At 42.8% G+C, this 26,788-nt stretch overlaps 1 protein-coding gene across 2 annotated transcripts in view; it reads left to right on the top strand.

Moving 5' to 3' along the window:
• Positions 1-25,057, top strand: part of RASGRF2 (Ras protein specific guanine nucleotide releasing factor 2) — a 253,030-nt gene extending 227,973 nt beyond the window's left edge. For both annotated transcript variants that reach the window (XM_018050061.1, XM_018050060.1), the window contains exons 20-27: positions 3,164-3,224; positions 3,543-3,646; positions 6,324-6,408; positions 10,075-10,272; positions 15,426-15,505; positions 16,760-16,877; positions 17,445-17,513; positions 20,456-25,057. In XM_018050061.1, coding sequence (XP_017905550.1) covers positions 3,164-3,224; positions 3,543-3,646; positions 6,324-6,408; positions 10,075-10,272; positions 15,426-15,505; positions 16,760-16,877; positions 17,445-17,513; positions 20,456-20,548 — 808 coding nt within the window. In that variant the 3' untranslated portion in view covers positions 20,549-25,057. The remainder of the gene's footprint in view (positions 1-3,163; positions 3,225-3,542; positions 3,647-6,323; positions 6,409-10,074; positions 10,273-15,425; positions 15,506-16,759; positions 16,878-17,444; positions 17,514-20,455) is intronic.

Genomic DNA, 26,788 nt, shown 5'->3' with positions numbered 1-26,788 from the left:
CAAGTCATATAACAGTGAGTCATGACACATGTATTTAAACACAGAATACAGTAATACAGATGGTTCTGTGACGAACCATCCCCACCTCACACAGTGTCATGGGGGTTACTTAATGATGAAGAAGCTTGATTGGCATCAGTAGTGTATGGCCCTGACTGTGAATAAAAACCTCTACTGAAAACTTTCATACTCCTCCAATGTTGTCTGACTAGCTGGCTTCTGAATCTATGTAGTGTAGTGTTTTTGTAGACGACTAACGTGCCACTGAATGAAAAGAAACAATGACTGACTTCTTGAATGGGTTCAGTCACGACAAGGGGACCCACAGACCTCACACAGACTCTAGCAGCATTAGACTTTTTTGAAGAAGAGCTACTTTATTCAAATTGTTTCATGCAGTAAACCAGATATTCAAATGAACAGGCCAGGATAAATGTTTCCCTTGGTTTCATTGAATCAGTTTACCAGAATCAAAGGAATTCAGGAGATTGTGTTACTGTGCAACTTCTACATCAAGCTAAGGTACTCACATGTGGAGGTTTACATGTTTCAGAGCAAGATATTTTACATGTGGGTGTTTATGTATAGCATTTATTTTGTTCAGACCCATTAGAACTTTTACACCAAAATGACATCTTGCCCCTATTCCAAATGGTTGTCAGGGGCTACCTCTCTTACTAGAGTCTGTTCACCTCCTGTCTTGAGAATGTCTTCAAGGATAATCATCCATTAAGTTTTTTACTTTATAGTCACTTCTAATTTTGGTGTAAAGTGTTTTTTGACAGCTGGATCATCCTCACTTATTAAACACATCTCCATATTGTTTTGAGCTATTTCTTCATCTACCTTAAGAATTCAAAACTTGCCATCACTGATGGATTCATGGGTGGGCATCAAATTCTGGGGCTGGTTCCTTAATGATAACACGAAAATCTTTTGTAAAACGGCAACATCACATGCCATTTTATGGCAGAGTATACATTTCTATGGTTATCTTTAATCTTGTTGGGGATCACAGATTCCCCAAAAGAATATAATGGAAGCCATATCCTCCCCCCAAAAAGAAATGCATGAATATATGCACACATTTGTATGTCATTTCAAAAAGGTTTATGGACCCTTAGAGATCATTTAGTGATACTCTAGGGTTAAGAGCTTTTGTTCTAAGGGGCCTTTTCGAAAGAGATAGCATTTATTTTGATCTATAGAGCAGAGATTCTTTTGAAGAGAGAAATATTAGGTAACCTAATGGGACCAGACCTAGCTTGGAACATTAGGGTAAGATCACTGAAGAAAGGAACATTTGAAAGAAGTGAAATAACTTCTGGACCATTTCTTTCCAAGTAAAGAATATTGCCCAACCTCATAAAAAAGATCTTTTCCACAGCGACACATAGTTATATGGCCACTGATCTCTCTCCAGGAACCTAGGCTACAGTAGAAAGAATGACGTGCACTTTGGGAAAGAGCCACTTTCCCCCGTGTCTAACCCTTAAGTGTGATGTAACAGTCTTTGGAAAAGGAGTTGTGTTTACTTATTTTTTCCTCACCTTATCTGCCCCTTAGCATATGGTGACTTTTTCTTCTCACAAATGATATGGCTAATTGCAGACAAGAGGATTGCCACTCCTATGAGCTAGAAGGATTCTGCTCCCTGGTAAACAGCCTAGAGCTTTTGTTAGAGAGAAGGGAGATAGAGGAAAGGGAACTGACCTCTTTTGGTGTGTGTTCTATGCTGGACTCTGGAAGCAGTGCCTTTCATAAGCCTGCTCATGACAAGCAAGAGCAACAGGGAAGCAAACTGGACCAAACCCTGAGCCAGTTAGTCCATTTCATTAAGCTTTTGTTTCCTCATCTATAGAATGGATATAATAAAGCTTTATTTAAAGTGATTTTTTATGATACAGGAGAGAGTGTGTGTCAGATGGTTAGCAGGTTCCTAGCACGTAATGGGCATACAGTCACCCACCTCAGTTGATTTTGTATTTTTAAGGTGATAGTTTTGTTTTAATCCATTCAGAACACAACAGAATATCATATCATTGTTGCTTTTTAAAACTAGCATCCTCCAACAGACAGGCTACACAGTTGGGCAGTGTTTAAATTTTTTTAATACTTTTAAGACAGGATTGTGCCTTCATTTTAGGACACCTAAAATGTTTGGCCCAGATAAAAGTTAGATAATCAGGATCTCTGGTATATAATCAGGATTATATAACCCTGGACTCTGAACTCCTGTCGGACATGAAGTGTCACTCTCACTCTGAAACCAGCACCTGCCTTAACTTAGGAATTCTTTTAATTCATTTGTCGCTAATCAATATATTGGCTGACAGCTGAATAACACCGAGTTTGGGGATGGATACAAGACCAAATGTGTCTTGGGAAAGCCCAACTGGGAAGCAACAGGGAAGAGTTTACCTGCTGGTCTCTGCCTGGTATTGTTCAAACTCTTGATACTTGGAAACTCTCCTGAGCTTCTGGTCTGCCTGTGCCTGGGGAGGGGGCAGCTCTGCCTCTTCTGCCTAAGCACCAGCGGTGCAGGGGGGCGGGGGGCCAGGGCAGGGGCTGAAGGAGTGCGGACGGAGCACTCAGCCTGTTAGAAACCCTGACTGCCAGCGGTGCAGGGCGCCCGGATTCCTGGCACAGATTCTCGCAGTAAGGCAAAGCGCCAGGTCACCCGCTGCTTCGCTCTCACGGTGGGTGTTTTGCTTACAACCTTGGGCTTCCCTCATGGCTCGGGTGGTAAAGAATCTGCCTTTAGTACAAGAGACCTGGATTCATTCCCTGGATTGGGAAGATCCTCTGGAGAAGGGAATGGCTACCCACTCCAGTATTCTAGCCTGGAGAATTTCACGGACAGAGGAGCCTGGCGCCATCTATGGGGTCCCATAGTCGAACACGACTGAGTGACTAACACAACACTTTTGTGTACAACGGGTTGACTCCTTCTTATAAGTTAGCACTCTTGATGATCTTCTTCTGCCTTTAACAAGTGCATTTTCCTGTTTTCTGGACCCCATGTCTTCAACTCAAGTCCCCACAGTCTCGTAGACCCAAACCCTCTGACTTTCCACCCTGGGGGAAACTGAACTGCATTTTTGTCGTTTCATTCCTGGCCTGTCTATGTTCTTTTCATAGAGGATATTTTGACTTTTTTTAGGGCCCTTTCACAAGATGATCAAGATGACATCCACCTAAAACTAGAGGATATAATTCAGCTGGTAAGTTGAGCCATAGTCTTATCCTGCACAATTAATTATGTGTGAGATTTAACCTCGCAAAGGCAGGCACTGTCCCCACAGCTGGTAACTGGGGTCTGGACTATATGTTCTATCCCTGAAACTGTGTGCAAGGGACCAGATTTGGCTCAGCGTTTAACATCATGATCCGTGATGTTAATGCTGCCTGATATCTCTGAGCTCTCCACCATTTTCTTCAGAGCTGGAATCTGGGGTGGACTTTGTACTCCAGCAACTGCAGTGAGCTGATGGGCACCTGGCTTCTAGGTGTGTGTCATTCCCTGCCCTCATCTCTTGCAGACGGACTGTCCGAAGGCCGAGTGCTTCGAGACCTTGTCGGCCATGGAGCTGGCTGAGCAGATAACCCTCCTGGACCACGTCGTTTTCAGAAGCATTCCCTACGAGTGAGTGTGCACCCACGGCCGCAGCGCCCCCCACCCCCACCCCGCCACAACCCCATGTGTGTGCCCAGAGCTGTGGCTTTTCATCTTATGATGGTTTGGACCCATGTGAATGTCTTTGGGTTCCAGTTTATGTTGAAAATACCGATACAGAAATATTGGAGACTCTCAAGATGGTCACTCTTACGTTGCTGTATGCACTGCAGTTAAACAGAGAGTGTGAGTTTCTCCGACCACTCGCATCCGAATGTCATAGAAACTTTCATGCAGCTGTAACGGTGGTTCTCAGACTTCACTGCCTAAAATCATTCGAGAGACTTGTTAAAAAATGTATATTCCTAGGTGCCTCCCTCAGAGATTCTGATTCTGGTAGGTCTGAGGCCCAAGAAACTTTATTTTCAATGAGAATTCCAGGTAATTCTGTGTGGTCCAGGACTATACTTTGAGAAACACGGATGTTGGGTCCATGCTGTAAATTCCACGGCAGTTCTTCAGCCACATCCATAAATCTTCAAGTACTGCTGACCGTGGAAACTCCACAGCAAGGTAGATTCCCAGGACAGTGCTTGGCACAGAGCGCGTGTGGAGTGTGTATGTGCCGAGTGGACGCTGTCACATAACAAGCATCATTGCCTCATGTATAGAGGATGGTGGCTCTTTCAGCCGCCCGCCTCCAGCAGGTCCACACACAAAGCCTCTGTTTGGACAAATAACAACTGTTGGCCCAAATCCTCTGTGAAATCATAGCTAAGTGGAAGGCAAGGGAGGGGCCAAGCAAGAGGTCTAAGTGTGGTCCGTGTCGTATGTAGAGAAGAGGGCACCCGTGATGATGGAAGCTCTGGCGTAGCAGGATGGGGGATCAGAGCTACAGCTCGGTCAGAGCGGCATAAATAGCAGGGCTAGGCATGCTCCTGCAGACTTTTCTGTTATGCGTTTGTCTTAATCCTCACCTCCTCTTTCAGCACTTGTAGACCTATCCATGACAGGCTGGAGTAAGTCAGGAAGAGAAAGACAGATATCATATATTAATGCATATATGTGGAATCTAGAAAAATGGTACAGATGAACTTATTTGGAGGGGAGAGATAGAGACGCAGGTGCAGAGAACAGACGTGGACCCAGAGGGGAGGGGGATGAGTTGGGAGATTGGGATTGACATGTTCTGCCATGTGTGTAACAGAGAACTAGGGGAACGTGCGCTATAGCACCGGGAGCTCAGTTCAGTGCTCTGTGATGACCTAGAGGGCTGGGTGGGTGGGGAGGGGGTCCTGGAGGGCGGGCTTGTATGTATACATATAGCTGAATATACATATTCACTTACATTGTACAGCAGAAACTAACAACATCATGAAGCAACTATACCCCAATAAAAAAAAAAGTTAAATATATCGCATCTGCCATTTAAAAAAGGAATGTGGCCCCATGGCCGAACAAATGAACCCGTTAACTATTTGATGACTTGAGTTAGGAGCCTCTTCGCCTTCCTCCTGACCACCCTCCTGTGTAATGAGGATTCAGGAGGGAGGGGGCATGACCTCTATGGAGGAGGAGAAAGAGCAAAGCCTGGACCCTTGTGGTTGAGGGTGTTGTGGTCTCTTCCTGGGACGCGTCTCACCTCTCCTCCTTGTCCCCTCTGTGCCACTGTGAACACGTACCAGTTATTTTTCTCCATGGAGTTAGCACATCTTGTATACAACGGCCTCGCAGGATGGGAACAGTAGTACCATCCACATCACGGGACAAAGGTCCTTGCCCAGGAACTCAGTCAACATTTCTGGACTGAGAATGTGTCAGAGTAATTTCATTTTAAGTTATTTTTGGTAGTGCCTTGACAAAATAATTCCAGTATGCTCTAGCTTGATTGTCCCTTGCTTGCTGTGATCCGATGATCTGCTCATGAGTGAAATGAAGGAGCAGGAATGTTATTTAGAAGACAGACTTTCCACCAGGCTGAGCTCCCCCGGCCATAACTGCCTTCCTCAAATGACCAGGCTGCAAAGTGCTAACACTAGTGTTTGTTCTTTTAGCCCTTACCACGTGTACTGTTCTGGGCTCTGGGGAGAGCAAAGGAAAGTCCCTGCCTGTGGAATTGACATTCTCCTGGAGAATATCAGAACAAAGTGGAGGAAAACATGCTGTTGCTGATTAATATTTTTGGTAGTGATGAATTTTTTGAGCCTTCTGCTAAGCCTTAAGATTTTTTAAGCTGATCCAGGGGAAATGGTCTTGGTTTCTGAGTTAGTACTTAACTTCTTTATTCCTCTTGTCATTGTTTTCCAATTTTGGGAAAGCCTTTATTATGATCCTAATAGGGACCCAGTTCCAAACATTTATCCCCTGGAGAAGGAAATGGCAACCCACTCCAGTATTCTTGCCTGGAGAATCCCATGGACAGAGGAGCCTGGCGGGCTACAGTCCATGAAGTCGCAAAGAGTTGAACACGACTGAGTGACTATCACTCACTCCCTCCAAACATTTAGAAGAGAAAGCTGAAAACCGAAAAATCTCTTTTTGGCATCCAGTGGTGAAACAGTAGAATTGGGCTAAAATTCATTCGAGATAAAGCAGCAGCAGTTGAGCAGTGTCAAGTTTAATTTATATAATATTCATAATAGTTATTCAGGACCATAGATACCCTTAAAAAACTTAATTGATTTTGTGTTTTGCTTTGAACTTTCAGAGAATTTCTTGGGCAGGGGTGGATGAAGCTGGATAAAAATGAAAGAACACCTTACATTATGAAAACCAGCCAACACTTCAACGATGTGAGTAACCATAACAATGAAACCTTGGGCGGGAGTGTTATAGGAAGATGAGTAACAGGGTCTTCAGACTCCTTCTCTGATGGAATGTTAAAAAATAAGCTTAAATCTCTTCTATGAGTTCACAGTGATGTGATAACTTCCAGTTACCTTTCAGTGCTAAGAGGTTCACTTTGATGGTACACACATCCCATGCATGCTTAGTGATGCATAGGTATTGTTGTTCAGTTGCTGAGTTGTGCCCAGCTCTTCGTGACCTCATGAACTATACCCCTCTAGGCTCCTCTATCCTCCACTATCTCCCAGAATTTGCTCAAATTCATGTCCACTGAGTCAGCGATGCCATCCAGCCATCACCTCCTCACTCACCCTCTTCTCTTCCTGCCCTCAATCTTTCCCAGCATCAGGGTCCTTTCTGATGAATCAGCTCTTTACATCAAGTGGCCAAAGTACTGGAGCTTCAGCTTCAGCATCAGTCTTTCCAATGAATATTTAGGATTGATTTCCTTTAGGATTGACTGGTTTCATCTCTTTGCAGCCCAAGGGGCTCTCAAGCATAGGTTGTTGCTATTATTTTTATGATGGTCATCATTACTTCATGGTCGTAGATCAACTAATTCTGACTGTACTTTGTCACAGGCCCCTGGTGGTGCTGGTGATAGTAAGGCTGTTTTGGTACAGCTCTTCTTCATTATTACTGAACATTCAGTCCCAGTACATTCCAGGGTGGGAAGGGACCTCTTTGAGCATAATTACAGCGCTTCTGAGGCTGTGTGCAGTGATAACCAGCTGTCGGTTCGTCTCCTCTACTCTTCCGCGGCAGTAAGATGGAGTTGCTTTTATACCTTCCAACTACCTGTTGGTGCTATTCTAATGGTCTTAGTCCTGTGGAAGAACCACAGATGCTGGAGTATCCAGGCCTATGCAGGCAAAGGGAAGGCTACCGTTTCAATTCTACTACACTATAGTAAAAGGGATAATGGTAATTAAAAAAAAAAAAAAAGACTGCCAGGGACCCTGTAGGTAAATTAGTAAATGATTCAGAATCAAAATGCAAAACAGTGCAAATTCTCAGTACAGTTTTTCTGTTTTCTGAGGGTACATGCATATTAGATGTTATCACATAATAAGCATCAATGCAGCTCCTTCCTAAAGGATAGGACACATGACCCGTTTGGATCACTCTCGGAGAAACAGAGGCCCTGCTGTGGACCATAAGCCTTTTTTGTTGTTGTTGTTGTCTGTGTTGTACATACACTTGGGATGTAATGCCTCTCAAATCAGAGGTTCAGACTGTGGGTCCCAGATTGTGGGTCCCAGGCTCCAGACCCACAAGTCTCTACTTGAAGCCTCTTGATTGGCCGCTGTGTCCAGATTGCAGGTGGAACTCATCACCAGCCCTTCCCAGACCTGCCAAGCCTGCCTTTTCATCTTATTCTCTGTTCTTGGTCATGGGTAATGGCCCTGCCAGCCGCTCACTCACTCAGCCTTCGGGTCTTCCCCACCCTGCTCACCCCTCAGGATACCAGTGAGCCCTGAGTCTACTCATGTCTCAGACCCTTCTTTCCCCTCCTTTCCCATGGCCATAACCTTGATTTGGCCTTTCATTCTCTTCTCCATGAGCTCCTAACTCACCAGTCCCCACCCCCACACCATCTCGCTGCCACCCAACCCTTTCTTTACACAGTGTCACAGAAATAATTTCTCTCTAAGGCCCATCGAATTATAATCCTGTCTGATGACATTTTGTCCGTGGCCTTTCCTCTTGTCTTCTTGCTACGGCTGCAGCCTCTCAGCCTGGCGTGCAGGAGCCCGCCCGCCTGTGCTTGTCTCTCGCGGTCCCTCCCCCCGCCCCAGCTCCTCACACAGCTGTCCGGCCAGCCCCCCACGCTGCCACACCTTCCCTCCCTGTCAGTTCGCAGATGCTTGGCTGGGAGGCCGCGGCTCCTCCCACTCCTTCAGGGTTCAGGGCGGGCGTGACCTGTTGCCAGAAGCCAGCATCTGCCCTGCGCTGCCTCCAATTCTCAGGCGCCCCGCACCCCCACCCTTAGCTTTGCATCTCACTGTGTGATATTTACTTGATTCTGTCTGACTTCCGCTCACCTTCCCACCTATAGGCCTAACCAGGCTCACCACCCTAAGGTCAAAGAGACTGATTTATTTGTTTTTCCTGTTCCCACAACCTAAAAGAATAATTTATCTAATGAATATGCGCCTGTGGAGGCCCTGTCTCTGACTCTGCAACCCCAAGGACTGTAGCCCACCAGGCTCCTCTGTCCATGGGATCTCTCAGGCAAGAGTACTGGAGTGGGGTGCCATTCCCCTCTCCAGGGGATTCTCCCAACCCAGGATTGAACCTGCATCTTCTCCTTTGGCAGATGGATATTTTTTTTTTTAATTTCACTGAGCCACCTGGGAAGCCCATGACCTAAAATACCTATGGAATTATCAAAGAACGGGTATACTCATCAGATTTAGTGTATGGATAGGAGATTATGGATCGTTAGTTATCAATCTTATTCTATCCTTTTCCTTTCCATTTTCTAAGTCTTAAGCTTCTTAAGCTGCCTCTTTTTTCTCTTAGCTTTAACTTATAGGTGATTCCCTAATTGCTCAGTTGGTAAAGAATCCACCTGCAATGCAGGAGACCCTGGTTTGATTCCTGGGTTGGGAAGATCCACTGGAGAAGGGACAGGCTTTCTTGGGCTTCCCTTGTGGCTCAGCTGGTAAAGAATCTACCTGCAATGCGGGAGACCTGGGTTCGATCCCTGGGGTGGGAAAATCCTCTGGAGAAGGGAAAGGCTACCCACTCCAGTATTCTGGGCTGGAGAATTCCATGGACTTGTGTCCATGGGGTCGCAAAGAGTCAGACACAACTGAGCGACTTGCACTTAACTAATAGAGTTATAGCACTTAGCTTTGAAACCGTAGGTCCCTTTCACTGCTGGTGGGAAAAAAAAAATCAGCAAGAAGGTGAAAATGTTCTCTTCCCCTGCACAAAGCGTTTCTGGTTTGAGAGTTGGTAGGTTAGAATTTGATTTGATTGGAGGGAAATGTGTTTTCTTTCTCTGTGATGGCTGAGGCTTTCTAGGGTGACTATCCCCACATTGTTGGGACCCAGGGAACATGGGGAGAGGCCCCAAGAAGTGAAACCTCTGATCTGCAAAGGCTGCCATTCCTCAGGGGAATAGCTCATCCTATGCCTTTCTTTCAGTAATTTTTGGAAATGACTTCATCAAAATTACTGATTAACAAAATCACCTCTTCCCCTATCAAGATGATCCCAAACAACTCCTTTCTTCACTCTCAGAACGAGCATGATTATTGTTAATAATGTTATTATTACAGACTTTAGTCTCTTCAGAATCTGGTTGATATCTACAACGGACCATGTCCCAAAGGAGAAATTGCAAATAGGTACTTGTCAGTTCACTCAGGGCAAATTCTGTTGTACCTCCTCCTGAGGAAAATATACATTAATAAGCTCTCATACATTAATACATTTCATTGAATAAGACTCCGTTAAGCCACTCAGAAAAAAAGACGGACCATGATCTCGCATCCCTTGACACTCACTTTCCCGACGTTTCTGTAGGTGATTCAGGTATTGTGCCTGCATGAACGGCTTTGGCTCTTAGCTGGCCTCTCTTGGCTTTTCCGTTGTCTCAGATGAGTAACCTGGTGGCCTCCCAGATCATGAATTACGCGGATGTCACCTCCCGAGCAAACACAATCGAGAAGTGGGTGGCGGTGGCGGACATCTGCCGGTGCCTGCACAACTACAACGGCGTGCTGGAGATCACCTCAGCCTTAAACAGAAGTGCCATCTACCGGCTGAAGAAGACCTGGGCCAAGGTGTCCAAGCAGGTGAGCGCCAGCAGGCAACACCTCCCGCTGCCGAGAGGAGGAGAGTCTGGGAGACCAGAGCCAAGATAAATATTACTGATTAAGAAATAATTAGCTGACATGAGCCGCTCCGTTGGCAAAGAAAGGTGCCAACATGGGTGATTACTGTGTTCTTACCACTTAATTGATACCTCTCATGTGTGTTTCCAAATGGTTAATTTAGGGGGAAAAACACAAACCAAAATATTCATTATAACATATTTGGGGACATCTTCAGACACCGTGGTTGACAGTTAGGAGCTGTTCACTGAATTATTTAGGGAGGGCACATTGACTCCGGGTGAGCACAGTGATGTCTCTGCATCCAGTCTTTGTCCCTCAAAGTAACGGTACAAGTACCTTAGGGCCAAAGACCAGGGACTGAGGGCCTCTGTGTTCACCTTTTTATCTGTCATTCTTGTAGTCAAGTTGTTGCATAATGACATGGATGTGAAGGGATATAACTTTCTTAATTTTCTTTTAATTGGACTCAGCTTGTTCATGCTTTTTGCTTTCATTCAGATAACTTGAAGATTCAAGTGACATCACCATTTTCCTCCTGGTCTTTGCCATGGTGTCTGTGGATGTTGGGTGTTGGGGAGGGCTTCTCTGGGCTCATGGGAGGCTGTGTGCCCCCACTGGTTTCCTGTTGGGTACAAGCCACGGTGAATTGCCTATGCCTGGTGTTCAGATGGCAAGCCTACCCCCTCAGGAACATGGCCTGGTTACTGTACCCAGGGAGCTTGGCTGATCTCACCTCCGCTCTCACTGGCACTGCTGATTCTCTGAGATGGGGTGTGTATCACCTCTACTACAGGCTGCCCTTCCCCTTGCTGATCCCTGAAGGGCAGGCTAACTCTTCTTTACTATTAATAAATAACTCGTTTGACCCTCTCAAAGGGTGTTGGGGGAATTTTCTAGGCCCCTCTGTGTTCTGTGGGTACCAGAGGCTAGGAGTGTCTTGCCAGGGCCTCTCTGCATATCCTTCTTCCACAGACCACTATGCTCGCCTCATTGTGGTCGCCTAGAATTGGTGAGGGGCATCTGCAGGGTGCCCACCTCCAGGGTTTCAGGCAGGAAGAAGAGCATATGTTCTGTGACATTTCCTCAAAACTATCTGGTTTCTGTTGCTCCTGAGAGTTCAAGCCCCTCTTAGAGACACTTACTTCTTACTCTATTCTATCTTCTTTTCTCTCTCCAAGCCTTTTAAATTCCTCCCTGTGTAGCAAGAAACCAAGCCTAAGCCAAATCTTTTATTCTCTTCCCCACCATTCCTTAGTAAAAATGGAGTGCTTTGAGAATCCCAAATTGGGCCCCTAGAACTAGCGGACGCTTCTATGAAAAAAGCCTTGCAAATAATATCCACAGCATTTATAAAAACTTTAAAAAAAATTTAATGTTGAGATCTTTGTAGGTTCATATGCAATTGTAAGAAATGGTAGAAATCCCCTCCACCCTCCACCAGTGTCCCCCAGTGGTTACATCTTGTGTAACTACAGACAGTATCACAAGTACAAAATTAACCATTGGTACCATCCACCAGCCTTATTCAGACTTCATCTGTTCCACCTGTACTCGCGTGTGTGTGTACATGTGTGTGTTAAGTTTTATGTACCTTTATTACAGGGGTAGACTCACTACAGTCAAGAGATTGAACAGTTCTATCACCAGGATACCTCCTGTCACCCTTTTATAGCCACAGCCACCTTCCTCCCTCTCGCTCCCTAACTTCTGGCAACCACAGATCTGTTTTCCATCTCTATAATTTTGTCATTTCAAAAATGTTATATAAATGAATCATATAGTATATGACGTTTTGAGATTGCCTTTTTTTTTTCAGTGTAACTCCTTTGTGATCTGTTCAAGTTGTTACACATATCAGTACTTAGTTCCTTATTTGGTTTAACCTTTCACCCCTTGAAGAACATCTGGGTTGTTTTTAGTTTTAGCTATTACAAATGAAGCTTCTGTGAATATTCATGTATAGGTTTTGTGTGACTATAATGTTTCATTTCTCTAGGATAAATGCCATAGGGTGCAGTCGCTAGATCATACGGTAATTGTGCATTAAGTTTCTCAAGAAACTGCCAGACCCTTTTCTAGAGAGGTTGTACCATTTTACCTTCCTCTCAAGAAGGTATGAATGAACCAGTTTCTCTACATTCTTGTCAGCACTTGGTGGTGTCACTATTTTTAATGTTAGCCATTTTGATATTTCATCATTGTTTTAATTTGCATTTCCTAACAGCTAATAATGGTAAACATCTTTTCACGTGCTTGTTTGCATCTTCAGCAAAATGTCCGTTCATGTCTTCAGGTCAGTTTTTAATTAGGTTCTTTTCATCAGTCCTTCCATTAAATCGGTCAATTTGAGGAGAATTGACATTTTACTATATTGACTCTTCCATTCCATAAACACAGTATTTCTTACTACTCTTTAGATTTTCTTTGAATTCTTAAATCAACATTTTAAAATCTTCAACATATAAGTCCCGTATATGTTTCATTAGATTTATGCCTAAATATTTCATTTTCATTGGAGATATTTTAAATGTAATTGTGGTTTTAACTTGGGTTTCCATTGGAGAAGACTCTTGAAAGTCCCTTGGACTGCAAGGAGATCCAACCAGTCCATTCTGAAGGAGATCAACCCTGGGATTTCTTTGGAAGGAATGATACTAAGGCTGAAACTACAGTACTTTGGCCACCTCATGCGAAGAGTTGACTCGTTGGAAAAGATTTTGATGCTGGGAGGGATTGGGGGCAGGAGGAAAAGGGGACGACGGAGGATGAGATGGCTGGATGGCATCACTGACTTGATGGACGCGACTCTGAGTGAACTCCGAGAGTTGGTGATGGACAGGGAGGCCTGGTGTGCTGTGATTCATGGGGTCACAAAGAGTCGGACACGACTGAGCGACTGAACTGAACTGACCTGAGTATATACAAATGTAATTTATTTTCCTCTGTTCTTATATCTATAATGTTGCTGAACTCACTGTTAGTCCTTGGGACTTTTCTATAGATTCCATGGGATTTTCTATATAGGCAGTTATGTCAGTTGTTTAATTCCAATTTATATGCCTTTTATTTCCTTTTCTTGCCTTCTTGCTCTGGCTAGACTTTCCAATGCTATGTTGAATATGATAGTAAGAAAGAACATTCTTTCCTGTTCTCAACCTTAGGGTGAAAGCTTTCAGTTTTTCACCATTAAGGACAACGTTAACTATATGTTTTTTGTAATTGCTTTTTTATAAAGTTGAGGAAGCTACCCTCTCTTCCTAGTTTTTGAGAGATTTTATGATAAATGGGTATTGGAATACTATTTTTAAAATAGACTTCAAATAGCTATATCAGAATCCAAAACCTGGACATTGATGCCTTTGTCATGGCTGGGTCACCTCATGTGAAGAGTTGACTCATTGGAAAAGACTCTGATGCTGGGAGGGATTGGGGGCAGGAGGAGAAGGGGACAACCGAGGATGAGATGGCTGGATGGCATCACTGACTCGATGGACGTGAATCTGAGTGAACTCCGGGAGTTGGTGATGGACAGGGAGGCCTGGTGTGCTGCGATTCATGGGGTCACAAAGAGTTGGACACGACTGAGTGACTGAACTGAACTGAACTGAACTGAAGGCAGCAGTTGCCTCAGCCATTGGGCACTGGATGCAAAGAGCCTATTCCCTTGTCATACATGCCACACTTCATCAGGGTCAGCAGGTCACTCCTCTGCCTATTCTTTTCCGCATTCTGTTTCTTTTTCCCTCTGAAGTTGGCGCCTTGTTAAATCTTCTTTAGGCCTTCACTGTGGTTAACTTAAGCAATCTTCATGTCTTTGGCAGGATGCAAGGTTAGGAATAACTGAACTGACTATGGAATAGAGATGATAAGGCTAGTGTTGAAATTATTTTTAAAAATTAGAATATTACTGCAGCCTACCAGGCTCCTTCATCCATGGGATTTTCCAGGAAGAGTACTGGAGTGGGGTGCCATCGCCTTCTCCGATATTACCTGTAGAGACATTAAATAGAATGTACCGTTTCAGTCACATATATAGATCACACAAAGCAGCTTTCTTGTGAATAATGGGCTATCCTCGAGGACCCAGTGCTTCAGACCTGCCATAAGCAGGGCCTTATTGCAGAAATGCCCTGCTTCGGACACTTTTGTTAATATCACCAGCTGTGTAGCTGTCTTTTCTGCAGAACTGAGTTTAGTCTGGGAGACATCCAAAAGGCCCGGTAGAATGTGTTCTTTGAGGCCCACCAAATTTGCTCTGTGGCTGTAGAACAGTTATTTCTGCAGCTTCTTTGAGGGAAGGTCAGCCAGGGACCAGGCAGAAGGCCTGCCCAACCCCCGCCACCCTCCACCCCTGTTCAAGCCATGCTGGCTGTCTTTTCCCAGAGCCCTCGGGAACCAGGATGGGAAGGTAGCCCTTGGAGTCACACTGGAAGCTCTCATGGTGCCTTGAAACTCCTCTCTAGACTGAGACAGAGTTGTCTGAGGAGCCTCACCATCAGCTTCATTCCAAATGCTTCTCCCAGCCAAGCTGCCTGGATGTGGGTAATACCGGGAGTGAGTCTTTATCTCCAAGGGTTACCCTACCATTCTCCATTACTCTAGAAGAAACTCTAGACCAAGGTCATCAGCAACTTTATTTCTTGGTAAATATTAATTATTATTTTCTAATAAATTGATGAAGATGAACACAAAGGATTTGGACTAGAGGGTATTGACCAGTCCGCAGCCAAGCAGTATAATATGTGCTTGGATGACTTAGAAATTAACAGTCAGAAAGATTCATCATGATAATCCCCTGACACAGGACCTCTCTTTAAGACCCCTATTTGGTATGTTCTTTTCAGGTCTTTAAGTTCCTGTGTTTCCTGTGCATTACGATTTTTCTTTTCTATGCATTTTCTCTCTTTTAAATGTATATAAAAAATGAGTTAGTATTGTCACATGTTCTTTTTTAACAAATGAAATTTAAGTACATCTCCTTACTTTGAAAATCATATCACGTCATCGTACCTGCCGCTGTAGAAGAGAACTGAGCAACTTTCAGTAACTCACCACCTTATCAAACCATAGGGGTATTTTCATGACATACTAAGTTATTTGTTTCCTTCTAGACAAAAGCTCTAATGGACAAGCTTCAGAAGACTGTTTCGTCTGAAGGAAGATTTAAAAACCTCAGAGAAACCCTTAAAAAGTATGTCTATTTTGTTAAATTATTCATAATTCAGAAGTATATTTATATAATTTTTATAGTATACAAATAATGGCCTACCTCATACTTTTCTTTGAAAAGAAAATCAAATGGGACACAGCTTCCATCATCAGGTGTTTTTCTGATTTTTCTTTGCATTTGGAATACCACGCATATAGTAAGTGTCTTATGGATATATTCATGGTGTGCAGAGCATTCCAAATAAGAAGAAAATGTCACCACAGTAAATCCTACTATATTTTACTATAAAAAGTTTCTTTATTTGGTATTTCCTAATCTAAATACAGTGATTTCCTGCGATTCTTTATTTGAATATTCCAGTCCCTATTGCTTTTGTTTTTTATTTTGGCTTTTTATTGCTGGATCATTTTCTTGTTCTTCAGACACACAGAGAGAGGGAGGGAGAACAGAGTATATCCTCCTGCAATTTGTTTTCTTATGACCTGCCACATGGACTTCACTTACTCTGGAAAATTTTGTCCTGTGATGCCATGACTGAAATAAAGACTTAAAGTAACAACGATAGTATAAGAACTATTTACTGAAGATTGAATAAATGATAGACTCTATCCTAAGTGCTTGATGTGTTTTATTTAAGCCTCATGGAAAACTAGAGATAAAAGTTTCATTGTCTCCATTTTACAGACAAGGAAACTGCAGTTCAGAGAGTTTGCCCAGCACCACTTAGGAAGTAGGCAAGTGGGGACTCAAACTCAGTTCCCCCTGGATTAAAAGGCCGTATTCTCAACCTCTAGACTCTGAGAATGCACCTGCCAAACAAAGAAGGTCGCACTTTAGTGCGCAGGTGTGATATTAAGTCTCTACCTTCTAAAACATTTAAATACTAACTAAAACAGAAAACAAGTTTTACAAGCTCTAATCACATTGATTTTTCCACCCACTTCTTCAAGGTTGAACGTTTGCACTTTAATGAGGTGCATCTCTAACGGTGTGGCCATTTGACAAGCACTGCAGGCGAATGCCACAAGCAAGCCCCATTAGCAAATGTTTTGTATTTGTCTCTAAGACATCCTGTTGTTTGAGCTGTAAGTTTGTATCATGCTCTATTGTAAGACATAATTAAACCTCTGCATATCATGAGCATGTTTCTGAATGTGGAATTAACAGACATTTATTTTTCAGGCGGGGAGCGCAGAGCTACTTCCTGTTGAAATGGGGGAGGTGGGTGGACACCTGTGTGAATGAGCTTCTGAACAGTGCCTCTTGGTCTTTCAGCTGTAACCCCCCTGCTGTTCCTTATCTGGGGATGTACCTGACAGACCTGGCGTTTATTGAAGAAGGAACACCAAACTTTACTGAGGAAGGCCTCGTCAATTTCTCCAAGATGAGAATGGTGGGTTCGAGTTTCATGTAAGCAGCCTGTCTCGGTGACCTCAGTGGCTTATAGAGAAGGGGCGATGTCATGGAAGAGTGACCACTGGCTTTTTCATCTTGACCTTTTTAGCCGACACTAGGTCTGATACCTGATGTTGGCTGATTCAGGAGATTTTCGCAGTCCTCTTTCAGCTGGCAGTCTAGACAAAGAGGGTGGGGAATAAAGCGCCAGGGATGACTTTCTGAGACTGAACAGTGACAAACAGATGCTGAAGGCTTCTTGTTGGACAGCTGGGTTCGGAGCACGTAGAAGCGAGGAGCCCATGGACACTAGCGCCCCATGCTTGCCACCTGAGGATGCCCCGTGCCAGCTGTTTCCCTGATTGGGAATTCAGTATCTTCTTGCTGTTAGGGTTTCCTGTGGCTCATAGAAGGCAAAAAAGCCCTAGGGCTAGGTCATGATGGAGCTGGGGTGCAGATACCTCATTGGATGGAGTAAGGGACTAACTGCTCTGGGACAGGCTCCCAGAACACTGCTGCAACCCAGGGCAATGCCCATGCTTTGCTTCTGTTGTTCCTCCATCAGATATCACACATCATCAGAGAGATACGCCAGTTCCAGCAGACCTCCTATCGAATCGATCATCAGCCAAAGGTAATCTTGCATGGTTGTCAGGGAACGTAAAGAAGAAAAAAGTGGAAGTTAGTTAATTGGAAACAGCAGTAGAGTAGACCAATAATACCAAAAGCTAACTCAAAGAAAAGACCAAAAAGACAGACAAACCTTTGGTAACTCTGATTAAGAAAAACAAGAAGGAGAGCAAAAAGAATATCAATTCATGATCAAATTCTATTTTATATACAGTATTTCTTGTGAAGCTGTCCACACCACCACTACCACTCCTGGTCTAAGCTACCAATATCTGGTACCTGGTATACTGAATGCAAATCCATTCTACAAATTTATAGCCAAATAGGACTCTCTGAAATACACAGTGGGAGTTATTTGCCCCTTGCGTAAAATATTTTATTGGCTTATCTTTGCTCTTAGGCTAAGGAAAGAAAAAAATTTTGATATATCCTAGAAATCTTGCATTATGAGTGGTCCCTACTCATCTTTCAAGATTCATCTCATGTCTTTATCCCCTTCTTCTCTCCATCCCAACAATAACTGATGTTTATAACCTTTTTCTTTCTTCCTTTTCTTCCTTTCCTTTTTTTCATTTTGTAATAGATTTTATTTTTTAGAATCATTTTAGCTTTACAGAAAAATTGAAATGGTAAGAGAGAAGATTTCCATTTAACACACAGTTCATCATCCCTCTTATTTCATGGAACTTGACATACTTATTATGAAACTCATAAGAAAGTTTTGATAGGCAAAAAAAAAATGATAAGAACTTTTTGAAAAATAAGGAGTAAGGGGGAGTCTTCCCTACTAGATACAGACACTAACACTGCAGTGGATAGAAGACTATCTTGGCAGAGGAACACAAACTCAGTGGAGTAGGGTAAAGTCCAGATGCAGATTTTGTCTATGTGAAAATTTAATATGGGGTAAAGGAGACATTTAAAGAAAGTGACAGAAAAAAAATGATCATTGTGTCAGTGAAATAGGGATTTTGGTTCTCCATCTTATACTATTCAAAAAATAAATTCCAGATGAATTCACTACCTTATTATAAAAAGAAACATTATGTCATTTTAATGAAATAATATAGGACAAAATATTCATGATCTTTGGATTTGAAAGACTTTCTTAAACACAGAATGCGAAAGCTATAGAAGATGAGATTGATAAAGTTTGCTGCATCAAAATCTAAAACTTCTATTTGACAAAGGGCAATTGTCTAAAAAGTCAGAGTACAAGCAGTAGACTGGGAGACAATGTTTGTAACATAAAAAACAAAGATACAGAATAAAATTATTCCTATAAATTAAAAAAAGTATTTCTATAAATCTACAAGAAAAATCATAAACAACACAATATTGACAAAGCTATAAACAGGTGATTCACAGAAGAAGAAAGAAAAATGTCCAATACATATTTGGAGAATGCTCAACTTCATTAATAAGAAAAATACAAATTACAAAGCATCATTATCAGCTATCAGATAGACAAATTTTTAAAATATTGTTAACAGCAAACATTGGTTAGGATATGGGATAACAGATACTCTCATGTACTATAGGCACAACAGTTGTAAAAATTAATATACCAAGTAACCAGAATGCTTATCCATTGCTGGTGAGAGTAACATGGTACAACCTCTTTGGAAAAGTGCATCCTTTGGAGGTTTCTGAAAATGTTAAATATGCATATTTAACTTAAATACCTTATGACCCAGGTATTTATCCAAGGGGGAAGTGAAAACATGCTCACAAAAAGTCTCACATAAAATGTTTATAGCATTTCTTAATAATAGCCAAAAATTGGAAACAGCCCAGGTGTCCATAAATAGATGAATGGATAAACAAATTGTGGTGTATCTATACAGTGGACCCACTACTCAGTAGTAGAAGATGGCAACCAGTGAGACACACCACAACACAGATGAATCTCAGCACATTACGCAGAGTAAAAGAAATCAGACTCAAGAGTACCTACTGTGTGATCCACTTACATGAAGTTCTAGAGCAGACAGAACTAACACATGGCGATAGAAATCAGAGCAGCGATTGCTTCTGGCAGTAGGTTGATGGGGAAGCTGCATGAGGGAACTTTCTGGGTGATGAAATTATTCTCTAGCATGCTACATATGTAGCTTGATTGTTATTGTTTATTCACTAAGTCGTGTCCAACTCTTTGCAACCTCGTGGACTATAGCCCTCCAGGTTCCTCCATCCATGGGATTTCCCAAGGAAAAATACTGGAGTGGGTTGCTATTTCCTTCTCCAGATATATAAGTTACATGGGTATTTACTTTTGTCAAAACTAATCAAAGTATTTAATTTTACTTATATCTGCTATATCTCAGTAAAAATAAAGAGATATTTTTATGGAGCTAACCCCTGTTCTAACCTGTTTATTTCCGTGTCCTTTCATTTCATTTCTGGTGTGGAACCATTCACGTGTGAGGACTAGGGAGTATGCTAACAGGGACTTCAGTGTAACTTTGTGTCGTAGTGAAATGTTGATGGCAACCCGTCAGTGTGAGATCATTAAATAAACTCTGATATGTCACACTCGTAATACAGCACAGCAGTGAGAGCTTTTTGCATGACATGAGCCCTCCACAACCTCTAGCCTGATGAAAGCCAAATAAAACATACCCTTGTGATACCACGTATTAGAGGAAAAATGGTTTCTGTAAGTACCTGGTCATGTCTGGAAAGATACTGAAAAATATCTGGGAGAATACAAGCCAACTGATAACAGTGGTGCTTCTTGAGGGCAGTGCCTAGGGTAGGGAGTTAAGAGGGGAACAGAGATTTTTTTTTTATATATACAGTCAGAATATATTCCTAATGTTTTTTTGTTACATAAAGTATTTCAGTGCTTGGGAGCAAATGTTGAACTGTGTCAGGCTCCATTCAGAAAATGTACATCTGGTGTTGTGAAGGAACTCAAAGCAGGGATATCCCTTTCTTCTCCAGGTCACTCAGTACTTGCTTGACAAGGCCCTCATCATAGACGAAGATACGCTGTATGAGCTGTCACTAAAAATTGAACCTCGGCTCCCTGCTTGACGATCCGACCTTGCCCCGCGTCCGTGGAATGTTCATGGAAAGCAGAGCGGACAGAACTGTGCATGCCATGCCTCCCGCAGTGCTGAGAGGGCAGGGGGATGGAGGCAAAGCCCGTCTCCTCTGTTCCCCAAAGATGCCGGAGCCAAACCAGAATTCTGTCTCCAGCCAGGGAAGCCCAGCTGGTTGGGATCAAGGACAGATGCTTCAGACTTGGGTGGGAAGCTGAAGAGAGTGGTGTTTGGTAAAGCTGAGGGCACATTTGCATGAGGGAGTACAAACTGGGAGGTGCTGGCAGCCGTTTGAATGGAGCAAGTAACAAGGGGAATTTCAAATTCGGCCCGTGTTCTGCTAAGAACTCAGGGACAAAGGTCCGTGGAAAAGGCTTATGATGTTTCACTGGCACTTAACTGGCCTGGACCACCTCCCAGTTTTCTCCTAGGATTTAACTGCTTCTCTTACATTTCCTTTGTTACAGGCTTCCAGAGCCGAGGCTGTCTCTGTAGGGATGGGCCGACACATAAGCAATCTCAGTCCTCAGCATGAGCATGGTCCTCAGTGCATCGTAAATATTTATATTGGAGGAATGGCATGTTCTGAAACTGCTCTTTCAGTCTTTAGGCAACAGGACAGGAAAGACATGTCGAAAGTCAAATGGATTTGTATGTAACATTTCCAGAATTTCAAACTCAATCGCTGTGCCCCCAGAGAGTCCAGCCACGTGGGGGACTTCTTCCTGAGGCTGTGCAGTTCAGGAAGTCGATGCCATTGGAGAGGCGGGTGCAGGCTTTGTGAAAAGATGCCCATGCGCCTCACGAACAGAACTGTGGAATACAACAGAAGGCCACTGAGGGGAAGAGTGGGTTTCAGTGCTAAGTGAAAAGATATACTTAAAAACCATCTCTGCGCCTTGCTGTGCTTGTTTTCATTCCCCCCACCCCCTTGGTTAGGTGGGAATCTGTTCTGATTTACACAGACCGTGTTTAGGCTCACTATGAACATTACTTGTATTTTTTTCAAGTTGTCTAGCGCAGTGGGCCCCAACCGTTTTGGCACCAGGGACCGGTTTCATGGAAGACAATTTTTCCACAGTCTGGGGCGGGCGGAGGGGAGTTGGTTTCAGAATGATTACGTGCATTACATTTATTGTGCGCTCTATTTCTCTTGTTATTACATCGGCCCCACCAAAGATCATCAGGCATTAGACCTTGGAGTCTGGGGACCCCTGATTTAGTGGGATTTTCTTTCTAAAACCCACCCTTCCATGTGCTATTAGTAGACAGTTCTTCTCCAGTCATCTTTGTTTTTAAATTTTAAGACATTTCTGAGTGAGAATATTGTTAAGTATATGGGAAATGGGCCCAAGCACTCATGAGCTCTTGTGTCAGAAAACCTAATGCAGGGGTTCGTCCTCCTACCCTAGGCTGGGAAAGCGACTGTGATTTCCCCAGGATTGTTAGCTGTTAAAGAAATAGGGCTAGCTCATGTTCTCATGTTTACCTCCCTCTTCTCTTCTCAGGGAGACCTCTGCTTTCAAAGAAGAGAAAAGATATAGTTATTGTTACCTGAGCCTATTGCATCTGGCATTATTTCTTAGAGGCATGAAGCATATTAATGCTGACATTGGAAAAAAATTGATCTGTTTGGCTGCTTTCTCTCTTTGCACTTTAATTATGTTGTTAGAGCTGACAGCTGACTAATAAATTCAACTTGCTGGCTCATAAGACCCAGTGGAATTGATAATGTCCCACAGAGGTGAGAATGTACATTTTTCCTGCATGGTAAGGGCCATTTCTGTACATAACTATATAGTGAAATATCAAGTAAGTAAAAGAAAATATTTATTATATTTGAAGATCATTCCAAAAATATTTTCAATAGCTCATATTAGCTAACAGGATAGCACTAACTCAAGGAGGGTGACTTATGGATGCTTAATTTTTTTTCTTTTTTTTTTTTTAAAGTTGCTTGTTTTTTCTCTTTAGTTTCAAATAAAAAGTTGATGCATCTTGGTGCATGATAAGAAGCATGAGTTCTTTGGATCCTAACAATGCAAAACTTATCATTTATTCCTCAGTGTTCAGAAACAAAGTTTGAACTAATATATGTCAGTTGCACCAAGCACCTCAAAGTCTTGCAAAAGAATAAGAAAGTAAAGGTTAACTTTCTTGGTGCAAAGACACAGTTTTGAAAGTGAACTAAAACCAGGACAGATCAGTGAAAAGACCACACAGCAGTTTCAGGCAGAACAATACATGAAAATGTTGATATATCAGACTCTGGCCCTAGAGTCTCCAGAGTCTTCCAGAAGGGAGGGTGTGGTTCTGTGGGCACTGTCCCTGGAAGTTTGGACCCTTAATTATCTGACCCAGTGGTTCCAGAGGCACTGCAGCCATTCTTATTAGAGAAAAATAGAAACTAGAGGAATTTCCAAATGCTCTTTCCCTTTTGGCATACAGGTTTTCCTCAGCTAGCGACAAAGCCGGCAGGCCTATTTCCTGCAGAATGTTGGAAGAGCGCCCCCTGGCGGTAAACTGTGGGCACTGTCCGTCGTCTCTGCTGACCTTTAATTTTTTTTTTTTTTTTTTTGCTAGTTACACACCTCTCCTGCTTCCTAGAGTCTGAAGCCTTTCCACCTCCAAGGGAGTTGCTTTTGATGACCTGCACCATTTCTGGGCCAGCTGGGAGAGGAAAGCGCATTTTTAAAAAGCTCAATTTGGTCACATTTAAAAGCCCCAAGAGCAATTTGTGGTTTCCTTTTGATTCTTTAAAGCGCCCATCCTCTTCTGCCTTGCAAGCTCTGTGTGACGGTTGGAATGAGCGCTCCTGGCTGGATCTGCTTGTATTCTATTACACGAGACCCATTTCTATGAGTAGATGGGAGGTCAGCCTCTAACAGCCAAATAGGGAACACTTGTATTCTTGCAAAATTAACCTAGAAAATCAGAAGTAAAATCCAATTTCATGCTTTCAGATGAATACTCACATTTTTTACAGTCAATGAAATTATCTTGGGGATTTTAGAGGATGCCTTTGGTGATTAACTCAGACATCCAGTTTTGCTACAAGGACAAGTCTCTTATTTAAGGGACTTAATAAGAGACTGATTCAGGCATGAAGTAGAATGTTGTCAATTTTCCTTAGTGTTTCTTTGAAGGAATTTAAAGAGGGAAATTCAAACCTACCTACTGTTGCAGTATTTTCAACTGACTCTCATACCAAGTCCCTATTACTGTTTGTTAAGTTTCAGTACAGATGTTGAGTAACTTGGCAGAGAAAAATCCATGACGTTCCAGTTTAGATTATGTGATAATGGACCCACACCTCTTTTTTTCTCACAGTGTTGTAACAGACAGGACCTTGGGTCAGCAATGATTGGACCGTTTTCAAATTCTTAACTAAAAAGAGTAATCCAATAGGGGGGTTGTTCCCAATAGAATTAAGTTTTATTTTAAAATAAAGGATTTCATTTAGCTTTTCTTTTCAAAGGTTGATCTTATTCCCCCTGGAAGGGGGCTGGGGAAACAAACTTTCCCTTCATTTTAAACCATAAGATTTTTTTAAAACCAGCCTGTGAAGTTTTTTTTTTTTTTTTCCTGCTATTGAAATGGTATAAAAGATAATATTTATGGCTAAACAATAGAGCTATGCTAATGTCCACAGCCAGAAGGAAAAAGTGAATAAGATTCATTTTCACTTCAGAAAGACAACAGATTGTAGCTTTAAATAATGACTTGATTACTGATACCACTATGTGAATCCTGGTAATAAGACTTGAATCAATGAAATCTAATCAAAGTGTCTTTTCTTGGTATCTGTTAGTGACTTAAAATTAAGGCAGGGAGGAACTAAAGTAGAAAACAACCATCTTGTTGTAGGTATAAATACATGAAAGATCAGAAAATTATTCATCTTGGCTACCATATTCCACATGATGTTAACATCAGGGTTGATTTGTTTGTACTTGATTGCATTTGCTCAAGAAAAATAATAGTTCTACTAAATGATGTTGAACCACTGTCTTGTTACACCACCATTAATTTTTCTCTGGAAAGGCAGTTGTGAAAGAGCACTGGACTAGGCATCGTAGCCCTAGACTCAGATCTACCCAGCTAAAGCTGGGAAACCTTAGGCCAGTGCCGAAACCTCTCTGATCCTCGGTTTCCTCATCTGTGAAATGGAGTTAATAGTGATGCCTGTGCTGCCTACCTCACAGGACTGTCATGAGGACAAAGTGGATCCGACTGTAAAGTGCTGTCCAAATGTGAGGTAATTTGATTACCATCCTCATCTCTCTTGTGCAGAGGATTTAAGTGTATTTGTTTGTCATTTGTGTGTGTGATGGACAAACCCATGTATTACTTGGAGAACTGTATTGTTCGTGTCCAGTTACTTCGCACATCTGCTGACATCTGTGACTCCGACAGAGGGGTTTGTGCTGTGGCCTAACACTTGCCAGGCGAGGTGTGGGTTATGCCTGTACGCAAATTAAACTTTGCCTTTCTCAAATTCTCCAAAATCTCCTTAGTCTCTTCATTTGATTGTTTCAGCATTTTTCTATATTGTCTTCTTCATAGCTGTGGGCTCCTTCAGATATTCTTTTACTTCTAAAGTTCAGGGAGGAAAAGGTTTAGAAGAAACCATGTTGCAGGTACTAAAATATCAGAGAATTTGAAGGACCTCGGGCTTCTTAGGTGGCACTAATGGTGAAGAATCTGCCTGCCCATGGAGGAGACTCAAGAGACACAGCTTCGATCCCTGCGTCGGGAAGATCCCCTGGAGGAGGAAATGGCAACTGACTCCAGGATTCTTGCTTGAAAAATTCCATGGACAGACGAGCTTGGGCTAAAGCTTGGACAGTGGGCCAAAGTCCATGAGGTCTCAAAGAGTCGGACAGAACTGAGTATGCGTGCAAAGATGACATTAAAGGTCTTCTAGCCCCACTGTCTTTCCAGGGTTTACAGCTTTCCCATGCCATCACCAGCCCGGGTTTGATTACCTCCAGGCACACAGAACTCATTACTCTCCAATCAGCTCTGTTTGCCCAATGGCAGCTCATGAACAGGCTGTGGAGAGAAGAGCTACTAAAGTTAGAGGTGGAGGTCTGAGGCTGTGTTCCTCATCTAAAATGAAAGCCTCATATCTGCCCCTAGAATTACTGCAGTGGCTCCATGGAATAATATATATGAAAATACTTCACTTTTGTCCAGTAGATGAAGCTAATGTTTAGAGCTGAAGGAAACATGCTGCTGTTGAGTCCAAGAGAAAACAGAAAAGGGAGAATGTGGGTCCCTTCTGTCTCACTGGCTTCCTTTTCCACTTCTGAAATGAGCGATCAGCCTGGTAGGGATTTGAGAACCCAGGTTCCTTTCATTTTGTTACTTGGCCGTTCCTCATGGTGTTGACCTTGCCTGCTGGTCAAATCTTGGTCCTGTTATTAATACATCCAGGCTCTAGCCAGATTAAGGAACAGAAAAGAGAATAAGCCCACAACAGGAGATTTCCTTTATAACAAGTGATAGGGCACTTACATGCTTCACTTCTGTTCCCATCCCTATGACATGAACTAGTAATGTGAACACCTGGCCACCAGATATGGAAAGAGCCCCTGAACTTTGAAGGGAATTGGTGAAGATGAGAAGGGAGTATGTGGCCTATGACAGAGAACATAATTTGAAGAATTTTCAGAAATCTGGGATTTCTGTTGAGTCATCTATGGAGGTGGTCACTTCATCACCCCACCTTTATCATAACTAGGCCCTCAAAAAAAAGGGTGCCACATATTTTTTCTCAAAAATAGCCTAACTTCTCTTCTGACCTTACTAACGTAAAATTACACTGTAAAAGATGAGGAGTTGAGGTAAGGCATGGGGTGGGTACATGCATGCATGCTAAGCTGCTTCAGTTGTGCCCGACTCTTTGTGACCCCGTGGACTGCAGCCCATCAGGCTCCTCTGTCCATGGGATTCTCCAGGCAAGAATACTGGAGTGGGTTGCCACACCCTCCTCCAGGGGATCTTCCCAACATAGGGATTGAACCCATGTCTCCTGTGTCTTCCGTATTGGAGGTGGTTTCTGTACTGCTGAGCCACCTTGGAAGCCCATGGGGTGGGGAGGTGGAGGTAAATGTCTACTAATAAGGAACTGGAAAAAAAAAAAAAAAAAGAGCAGTTTCTCATCATAACCACCATCGTTTAAATTCTGTGTCTCCATGCTCTTCAAAAGCCTCACCATTCTCCGCAT

This window comes from Capra hircus, chromosome 7 (assembly GCF_001704415.2).
Source record: "Capra hircus breed San Clemente chromosome 7, ASM170441v1, whole genome shotgun sequence".
Taxonomy (NCBI): Eukaryota; Metazoa; Chordata; class Mammalia; order Artiodactyla; family Bovidae; genus Capra; species Capra hircus.
The sequence above is the reverse complement of the archived record's forward strand: the minus strand, read 5'-3'. Positions and strand labels throughout refer to the sequence as shown.